The sequence below is a fragment of the Vombatus ursinus genome, unplaced genomic scaffold (genome assembly GCF_900497805.2).
Source record: "Vombatus ursinus unplaced genomic scaffold, bare-nosed wombat genome assembly UNPS02000580.1, whole genome shotgun sequence".
Taxonomy (NCBI): domain Eukaryota; kingdom Metazoa; phylum Chordata; class Mammalia; order Diprotodontia; family Vombatidae; genus Vombatus; species Vombatus ursinus.
The window spans coordinates 5,097,535-5,108,064 of record NW_020940358.1 but is presented as its reverse complement, the minus strand read 5'-3'; the positions used below and the strand labels follow the sequence as shown (position 1 = coordinate 5,108,064).

The 10,530-nt window shown below is 44.2% G+C and overlaps 1 protein-coding gene across 7 annotated transcripts in view; it reads right to left on the bottom strand.

The window, feature by feature from the left end:
* Nucleotides 1-274: 274 nt before the first annotated feature.
* KCNQ2 (potassium voltage-gated channel subfamily Q member 2) overlaps nt 275-10,530 on the bottom strand; it is a 154,551-nt gene continuing 144,295 nt past the window's right edge. For 5 of the 7 annotated variants that reach the window (XM_027848578.1, XM_027848587.1, XM_027848600.1 and 2 more), the window contains 2 exons: nt 2,916-3,039; nt 275-1,148 (listed from right to left, as the gene is read on the bottom strand). In XM_027848578.1, the coding sequence (XP_027704379.1) occupies nt 414-1,148; nt 2,916-3,039 (859 nt within the window). In that variant the 3' untranslated portion in view covers nt 275-413. Of the gene's footprint in view, nt 1,149-2,915; nt 3,040-9,092; nt 9,189-10,530 lie in introns of all 7 variants that reach the window. The other 2 variants (XM_027848577.1, XM_027848584.1) reach the window with 1 other exon arrangement.

Below are 10,530 nucleotides of genomic sequence, written 5' to 3'. Positions count from 1 at the left end.
ATAAATAAACTTCTACCCATGGGACAATTATTACCTTATAATAAAATGATTTTTTATAAAATCTTGCTTGGCTGATACCAAGAAACTCCACTCGTCTACCCTGTATCAAGACACAGTTTCACACCCCTCCCTTAAATAGTGCACCCAGAAAGACAGGACAAATTGATCCAGTCTCCTGTGGGTAATATTACCCAATTGACCCTTCTGCAAAGAAGAAGGTTTCTGAGCCAGCCTCTGTCCCAATCTTACCACCCTCCCTGACCCTCCCCCACCCTATGCACTCAACACAGCTATTAGAGAGTGTCCCAGAACCAAGTGAGTTTCTGAAACACAAATCCTTGGTGGTCAGTCCCCTGGAAAAGAGTTCAACATGTGGACAATATGAACCGACAGCTGGTTGGGTAGCAAGTGCTTCATTTTCGAGGGCCTGACCAGCCCATGTCACTGAAGGGGCCTTCCCCAGTGGCTGACCGTGGTGGGGGGCCACAGGGTGTGCAAAGGTCAGAATCAGTGTCTGATTCCCCTTCTGCAATGTAGGGTCTGATTTTCGCACAAGGGGCTACAGCTGCATAGCAACTGTTCAGCATGTCCAAGTTTTCCTTGGACTGGGAAATGCTAAAGCCACTGAAGGAACGCTCAAGTTCCTCATGGTCCACTGAGGGGATAGAGATCGAGGTGTCGCTGTCCCTCAAGGCACTCTCATGGTGCTTGGTAGCCATGTCCTCATTACGGAGGAATTCCATACTAGCCCGGTTACCCCCACTGTAGGCAGACAGGGACCGCTCATGGGATGGTGGTGGGGGGATTCGGACTAAAGAGCCATTATCTCCAACTGGAGAGGACCCATGGCTCTGTCGCTGATAGGCTTGGTGCTGCCATGAAGTAGATGGGGGGCATGTGTTAGAAGGCATGGCCGGTGCTGGAGGGGCAGAGAAATTCTTTTGCCCCATGGAGCTGGTGGAGCGGATGATCTTGATGATACAGCCGTTCTTGTCGATGTGCTCCCGGCTTTCCTCTGGGCTATGGTAGGGAGGAGCAGGTTCTGGTTCCTTGGAACCAAAGTAGGCTTCAGTTTCTGTTGGAGGGATGCCCATCCGCTGCATGTAAATGTTGACCAGGAAGTCCAACTTCTTCTCCATGGAGAGAACCTGAAAATGTTCATACCAATGTCATATCTGTTTAACCAAAAGACAAAATGAAGTTCCCATAGTAGAAGATAGAGGGCAGTCCTCACCCAGGCTCAGGTATACACAAAAAAAAGCATAAAAATCTAGTAAGAAGCGCACTCCAAAAACTCTACCTTTCCATTCCCTTAAATCACAGTCCACCTCCTCCAGAAGAGTTTTCTGGGTCAACCCATTCTATACCTTGTAACCCTATAAATATAACCCTGGGACTATCCTTTCCCCCCTCAAAACACCTTCAAAATAATAAAATTACACAAATATCTTTCTGATGATTGCATATTCACCTATACTGTCTGCCTTTTTTTTTTTTAATGAGGCAATTGGGGTTAAGTGACTTGCCCAGAGTCACACAGCTAGTAAGTGTTATGTGTCTGAGGCCGGATTTGAACTCAAGTCCTCCTGATTCCAGGGCTAGTGCTCTATTCACTGCACCACCTAGCTACCCCAACATTTTTTTTTGGCTCGGCAATGGGATTAAGTAACTTGTCCAGGGTCACACAGCTAGTGTCAAGTGTCTGAGGCCATATTTGAATTCAAGTCCTCCTGATTCCAGGGCTGGTGCTCTATTCACTGTGCCACCTAGCTGCCCCCATGTCTGCCCTTTTTACCATCAACTCTGGTGATCGGGAACATGTCTCTTGTTTAGTCAGGAACCAAAACAATGCTATTCACTCTGTGCAGGTTCAGAGAATCCCTAACTAATGGAATGTACCTTTCTTTCCTTTGCAAAAAATTGCTAAAGTGATGATATCAACAGCAATAACTCACTTGCAGTGCTTTATAATGGGTGTATAAAGCACTTGGCTCCAAACAACCCTGTGAGATAGGTTGTGTAAGTATCATTCTGCCTATTTTATATGAAAGGAAACTGAGATACTTAGAAATAAAGCATCTTTGCCCAGAGACACATGGCTAAGATATATCAGACCTGGAATTAAAACTCTTATCTTTGGATTCTTTCCACTACATCATGGTACCTCTCTGAACTTAACATATAGTCTATCAGTCAACAAGCATTTATAAAGCACCTATCCAGGCAAGGCTTGGTTTTGCATTTTCTTTATATCTCCAATTCTTAGGACAGTACTTGTCATATAGTCAGCTCTTAATAAATGCTTATTGATTTATTTACCCTAATGCTGATTATAATGAAATTGGCCAGAAGACCAAGTGGCATCTGAGATGTGAAATCCTCAGTTCACAGGGATAAATTTATATGAGTGGGGTGAAGATTGGGACACACTTCCATATCATCCTAACATTTCTTACTTGGCCAAAACCATTTTGAAGGAGTTGACAACTATCTCTGAAGTAGAACAACAGTGCTCAAGGAATAATCCTACAGGGAGTCCCTTAGAACCAGGTGAAAATGCCAAGCTGGTGAAAGTTACTGAAACAGTCTCGTTCACATGAAACCTGTCTAAAGAACTGCATTTCAGGGGCAGCTAGGTGGCACTGTGGATACAGCTCCAGCCTTAGAGTTCAAATTCGGCCTCAGACGTTTGAAACTTACTAGTTGTGTGACTCTGGGCAAGTCACTTAACCCCCCACCAAAAAGAAAAAAGAAAAAAAAGAATTGCATTTCATAGCAAAATTCTCCTGGAGAATACATTATACTAAAGAATCTCTATTAAACCACGTTGCAATCTAAAGAGGAATAGTGATAACCACAAATCTTGGTTTTTTAAAGTCAGAAAAGTCTGCCCAGTGATTTCCTCAACCACATACCTGTTTCTCCACTTTCCCAAGGCGGCCCATCATGCTGGGGTCTTCAGGTAGCTCCGCTTCTGCCGGCCCCTTAGTACGGTCCTTGTCAGTAATTGCTGGGCCCCGTCCAACAATCTGGTCCACTCTACCAGGAATAGAAATCCCCCCCACAAACACACACAAAACCATGAGTTTGTGGCAAGCAAGGATTCAAAGGTCCTCTCCTCTCCCCTTCTAGTCAAAGCAACAGCTCCTCAATTATGTGAGGCCTCAAAACTAGACACGTAGTTTTCAGAAAGCAGCTCAATACTAGATTAGAAGCCAACAAGCATTTGTCTCATAATTATATTTTGAAATAATATTGTGGTTTCATTTTATTTTTCTCAGTCAAATGGAATATGGCACATTAACAAGGAGTAAAATGAAGAAAATTTTCATTTTTATTCCAATCCATCAATTTGCATTTACTCTTCTCAAGCTAAGAGAGATGTTTGCCCTTTGGGGGTCATATATACAAGAAGCTGGTTCAGGGAGACTGCTCACTTGGTAACCCTATCCCCTGCCCAGATCACAACAGACCCTTCTGGTCAAGGTATCTCTTAACTCTTGAGACATTCAGTCCCTGATTGGGCTCCCCAATTTCTCCTTCTCTTTTTATATCTTCTTCCTTGCTTCTTCCTATCTTTGTTTTATCCTTCCACTCCAATTGCTATTAGATAATGATGCCAATGAAAACATTAATAGCACCTTATAGTTATCTCACACATTTTACAACAACCCTATTAGGGTGATGCTTTGCTCTCCCAATTTAATAATAAAAACAACAACAACAACAAATATATATATTAGGAAGATGATGCCATGACTTGCAATTGAATTGTGAGTGAGGGAGGGCTGTGCAAATTCACCAGCCTCACTTTCTCCTCCAGAGCCATCCCAGGACAACTGGAGATGGCCCAGGATGCAGTGGAAGACCATGACCTTTTTAAGCTAAGGTCTTCCGACTTTTCACTTTGAGTGAGGAAATGCCCCTTCAGTGATTAGGCCGTTTAAGAAGTGAGTCAAGGGATGGCCCCTTTAATAAAAATTTAAAAAAATCAAACTGGGAGGGGAAGACCATCAGGATTACAGGCTGGCCAAAGGAGAAACAATTACTCTTTACATTCATCCAGAGCCATCAGGGCCCAAAAAATAACCACTAAGTGGTGCTTAGGCAGGGACCTATTGTTGGCCAATCAATGAGAGTCAGAGTGAATTGGGTTTAAGGCATGGTGTTTAAGAAAGAAATCTTGTGGTAAACCCCAGGATGACTAGGTAGGTTTCAGCCATCAAAATTTACCTTCCTTTGGGCTGAACACCCTCAGGTAAGGGCATGATTCAGGAGGGGAGGGGAGTTGCATATACGTATATATGTATATATTGCTTTAATGTTTGCAAAGCATTTAACAAATATTATCTCATTTTATTCTCACTGCTACCCTAGTGCTATTATTATGCCCACTTTACAGATGAAGAACCTGAGGCAGATAGCAGTTAAAGGACTTGCCCAGGTCACACAGCTATGAAATATCTGACATCAAATTTGACTCAGGTCTTCCTCACTCTAAATACAGCCCTCTATTTTACCACTTAGCTATCTCAAATGAGGAAACTGAGGCTGAGAGAGCTTACGTGACCTAAGACTACAGAGGTAGTTAAGAACTGGGATTTGAGCCCAAATTTGGTGGCTCCTATTTTAGTTTTTTTTCCACACTATGACTCATTGTTTCCTTCTGTTCTGACAATGTTACTGAAACAGGGATAGAGATAGGGACTAGATCTGAGATTTCTCCAGCATTAGGAAGTCCCAGGCAAGGAAGCTCCTTTGACCAATGCAGTTCAGCACCTTCTCTGCAATTTGTGATCTTAGAGAGCATGGAGCACTAGGAGGGTAAGTGACTAGCCTCAGAAGCAGGACCTGAACCCTGGTCTTCCTGGTTCCAAGAACACCTTGGTACCTACTATGCCATGCTGCTGGGCAGCCCCTAATCACCTGTTATGTAATCAGGGTTCAATCCATATATATATTCAACTTCATCAATCCCTGGTCTGAAGACTATGAAGGGGCAGATCTGCCCCCAGCAGGTAGGTATCTCGGTCCTTCTCTCCCCCTCTCTCCAGCGTGAACAATTCCCACCCCTTCTTAACTCCTTTGTTTTACTCCAGCATAATGTGCCACTAAGTGTGGTTGGTAAGGCCTGGGAGTGTGGTTGAAACAGAGTTAAGTGTCTTGAGCAGAACAAAAGATGCTGGGTATGCGTTAGGAGTTATGGCTCCATGCACCAGTATGGGGAGAGGGAAAGAGGATAGACACAGACCAGCACAGAAACCCATCCAATGCACATATCAAAGAAAAGAGACAAGACAAGCCCATTGCCAATGACAGAAGGGGCTGTCTTCCTTCCCTTGGAGTGTGTGTGTGTGTGTGTGTGTGTCTAAGTAATGCAGAGAGAGATACGACAAACTCTCTTTTGGCAAGGAGAAGACATAGAGCTGCTTCCTTTACTCTTCCAAGAACAGAGCTGGCTCCCAATTTGCCTGGAGGGGGCATGTGGTGTCAACCTATAGTAAAGCATCCCCTAACTTGGCTCTGGAGTCATTAGCATTAGAAAGAAGCCAGTTACAGGTTGCCGGCACATCATGATACACATTGCTTTATATTTTGCAATATGGACATGAGTGATTCCCCCTGAGACAAGGTCTTAGAGAGTACATTTTTTTCCTTCCCACTTTGAGAGAGCAATAACATTCATACCCTAAACCTGTAGAGCTGAAAGATCCGAATAAGCTTTTTGCAGGAACTTGGGGTGTTTTCTTGGGGCTAAAGGCCCACTCAGTTCCATCAGTTTAACTGATTCTACTGGTTGAATCAATGAAAGAAACACAGCCATACAACTGATCTGACTAGTTTCCAGATTGCCTAGTTGTTCAGGGCAATCCAGCCAGCGCTAGTTGCAGGTGTAGCCTCATTGTTGAAGCCCTCCTTAGAGTGGCTATTATATTGGGGGTGGCAGTATGGGCACACTGTGAATTTTAGGACTTTTCACCAATGTAAAAATTCCAGAATTAGTTGAGCAGACCCTAGTTCAGCACAGGCAGATGGATGGAAATGTCTCCCAGCACAGTGAGACCAGCTTTCTTGACATCTGAGCTGCAAATCCCCTGCTGTTCCTAGACTTCTCCAACTCACTCTGAACTATAGAGCAGGAAATACAGGCAAATAGCACTGGGCAAAGGTCTATAATCAGAGGCTCATCAAATTGTGTCTATGGGATATGACCTGAATTCTAATCTTGCCCCTGGTGCTCTCTCTCTCTTTCTGGGTTTAATATAAGATTTCATTTTTGCCCTCAGTAAGTCCATCTGTAGAGTGTGGGTTATTCCTTTTTAGAGAGAAAACTCTGAGCTACTCATTCCCTATTTGGGGGTGGGAAATGCAGGGATATGCATGTGATCATTTTACTTCTTAATACACTAAGCACAGACAGGTCAACTGGGCCCCTGAGCCATATAATCTTAAGTCAGCCCACCCGCTGTTTCACTGGGGCAGGGGTGGAGATGGGAGGATTGGAGGATATTTTTGTCTTTCTTTCTGTTGAATGAAACAGAAAAGGGAAAAGTCTTGCATCAGCCATAGTGTGGGTTCCCTCATGCTCCATTGGGCTCCATGCTCACAGTTCATGCACGAAGGGGCCCAAGGCTCCCTCTGACTCAAAGCAGACGTCAGATGTTAAACAGCTTGAATGAGGAAAATGAGGTAGGGAAATAGAGAAATATTTCAGTCTTTTTAGTTCTTATACACAATTCAAGCATTGAAGCTAAACCCCCTTCACCCATACCACATGACTGGCTTTTTTACCTACCTTTATTTTTTCGTTTTTGTCATTTTTTCAAAGGAAAACTATATCTAAGAGTTCTGCCTATGGCCCATTCTGCAGTCCCAGAACCCTAGCCAGGAAGGATCTATAATGGTATCTTTTCATTCTGATTGCAACTGAGCAGTTAATGAGGCTGCAGAGATTTTTCTTTCTCCATGTCCACAACAATGCCTATGCCTCAGGGTTCCTAGTATTTCGGCAAATTCAACATAAGGACTCTGGCACCTGGGCCTGAAGCCAAGAGGGAAAAGAGGAGCTACCTGCTGTCCTTGGGTGGCCCAAGAACTCCACCCACTCCTCTAGACCTGGCCTCAGACATCATGAGCCCAGGAATGACTTAATTCTTCAGACAGTCTATGCTTGAGAAAGTAAGCACTGAGATTCTCTCCTTGTCTGTGGGTTTTATAAGTTTGTCATTTGCAACCTACTCATTTATTTTACTGCCCGTGAGGAACCTCATTTCTTATGGGGAAAATGCCAGGCAATGGAAAAAAGTTTAAATTCCTGGGGATTAAGTTAAATCTTTTATGGGCCTAAGAATTCAATATCCAATGTGGTGTTGGGGTGGGGCAGGGGAATTAAGAAAGACATTGATTTACTCAAAGATTGGCGCCTTTCATGTTTCTCAGATGACTGGCATTGTTACAGCCCCAATAGCTCTGGCTGAGAAGGAACGGGGCCTAAGCATCACACCTTTCAGGTGAGTGCCTGGGATGTATGTGCCTATGCTCATTTCTCTACAATCCTGGGCAGGCTTCCTTGGTCAAAGCTAACTAAAATTCTCACCTTCCTCTCTTGTCCAGGTATTCTTTGAAAGAGACCTGTTCCTCAGGCTTCTGATCCCTGTGTTACCACAGACAAAGTCCTGAAAAATGGTCATGGTCCTGTGGAGGGCTGAGACAGCAAGAAGTTGGGGCAGGTGGGGGAGGGAGGGGGTAGCCAGAATTACTCAGGGGAAAACTTCCTTTTCCCGAATTGCCAAGGTATTGGCCTCAATCCAGCCCTGCACTTCAGCTGTAGAGACCTGTAATCTACAACTAAATCAAAACACCTGGCTAAAAAGTGAAACCTACAGCCCTACTGATTCAGTTGTTAGCATGCAAGCACACATGCAAAAAGACCAAAAAAAAAAAGGAGGGAAGAAGAAGAAGAGGAAGGAGGAGGAGAGAGGAAAAGGGAAAGAGGAGGAGGGGAGAAGAAAAAGTAGGAGGGAGAGGAGGGGGGAGGAGGAAGAGGAGAAGAGGAAAAAGAAGAAGAAAAATTGCTTCGTTGATTTTTTTTTTCTATTCTAGAAGTGTGATCTCATTGGTAAAAGGTGTGTGGAAACTCCCTCTACCCATACAGATCAGCAACTCATCTATACCTATTCTTAGAGCTGTCTGGAGCAGGACAGGCAAATGGCTTGCCCAAGGTCACATGGTCAATACATAGCAAAGGCAGGACTTGAGACCAAGTCTTCCTAACTCCAAGGCTGGACCTCTGTCCACTATGCCACGCTGAACTCTACGGGGTTGTCCTTACTGAATTTGGTTAGAACAATCTGGTGTTTGGGCGTAAGCTCATTTTGCCTAACCCTATGAAAGAATGGGGGTAGCTCCCAGGGTCACCCCTAAGTGTGTAGAGCTCAGGGAAGCCCAACAAAAGTCTCTGGCTTCTGACCTTCCCACCACATGGAAACAAACACAGCCCAGCCTGCTGGTCCATGAGGGAAAAGAGAAAGGGAGGCCCTCTGGGGATAATTCAGAGTCAATGAAGGGGTAAGGCCCCAGAGCATGGGCTACAGAAATACTCCGGTATGCATTTTCTCTCTGCATCCCAGCAAATTACTCATCTGAGGACAGGTATGTTTTCCCCTTCACTTTGAACAAGATGACAGTTCTGGAGCCAAGGGTGGGGGCAACAGTGTATGAATATCTATGGCAAACAGGACCTTCTGGCTTCCTCAGAGCACCCTGCCGGAGGGCAGACAGTGACCCCTGAAGGGCTAACAGTTCAGATTCAGAGGCAGCACAGTCTCCTACATAGTAAGTACTGAGAATCGGGGAGAAAGAACATGGCCATTTGCCTATTATTGCTTTTCCAGGGAGATAGAAGATCATATAGAGGTCTATGTGTGACCTAGTCATAGGCAAAGGCACAGTCCAGGCTGCTCTAGTCACTTCAGTAAAGCATGCTGGAATCATACTAAGAGCTAAATGCCGTCATGTGGTCTGGTGTGAAAGAGGTTTGCCATTTAACAAATGAACAAACCCAGAGAAAGAGGCCCTTGAGCTGTCCTAACCTAGGCGAGTATTGGGGCGATTCTTTGGGTCCTTTGGTTGGGTACTTCTTATGCCGGGGAGTTGAAGGGGGTGGGGGACCCACAATCATATCTATCCTGGCAAAGTAAATAAGAAAAAAGACACCAGCAAAATGCATAATGAAGCAACATGTGGAACAGAGTTGGCTGGAAACTTGCAGAACCATAAGGAATAACTAAAAAAAACAAACAAACAGATTTCCCCCCCTTTGGAAAAATATATTGTATTCCACTCAAAACAGTTGATGAAATATTTGCTTGTCCTCTGATTTGCCAAATCGTTTCTCAAGTTCAAGCAAAGCATTTAACTCGGGGAGCCAGGCATCCACACAGCATCACTGCTGTATTCCCTGAAAGCAGCATGCAGTCCCCACTGGAATATATTTGCATATCTGGGGCAATATACCAGCAAGGATGTTGGCTACAGAATAACATATAGTCTCAGTATTATCAAGATGACAGAAAATATCCTGAGCTCCTTTTTTTTCCTCCAGAACATGAAGTTAAAAGGAAAACTTAAGAGACGAGAGAGCCTGGTAAACAAAACACAACCATAGTGAGAAAAAAGGGTGAAAAGAGAAGGGACAGAGACACAGTAGAAACACCACAGTTCAACACAGACACACAAAGAGACATAACAGCAGTGGCAGTGAGTGTGAGTTTGTCGTCATGGAGGGTAGATGGGAATTTCCCCAGAGGCTCCTTCTAATGAAGTTTTTATTTACTAGGTGGTGCCCACCCTTGCTCACATAACCTAGCCCACCTCCAAGAAGGTAGCCAGTTCCAAATAGGAATACCAAGTATTATAATGATAACAATAATAATAACAACAAGCATTATGTAGCACTTTATGGTTTGCAAAGTATTTTACATATGTTATCCTATTTGATGGATTTATGCAGTAGAAGTGACCCACCCCCAAAACTTGGCAAAGAGGAAGTGGCTATCATCCTTGGCTACCAGCCTTGGCTATCCCATAAAAGCAATATCCTATGTTTAAACATAGCCAAAGAATCCTTTTTCCTTCTTTCCCAGGCCTCAGAGGAAACCCATAGAAGACCAGCTATATCAGAATGGGACTCTTTTTTCAGGAATGAGACCTTCTTTCCTTGTGGCAGAGGGGCTATGACCACTGAAGAAATATCTCAGTTATCTTCACCATGAGAACTTCCCCTGAGCTAGGATATGGAAACCTGGAAACCAAGCATCCAGAAGGAGGCCGCAGGAAAACAGATAGAGAAAGTCATGTGCCCTTGAGCTTGCAAGGACATCTGTTTAATTGGACTTCAACAAAAATGACAGCCTTCCTCCTCATCCCCAACACACACACACACACACACACACACACACACACACACACACACACTCCTGCACATGCATATACTCACATCCACACTAACTAGTAAAAAGCCTGGTTTCT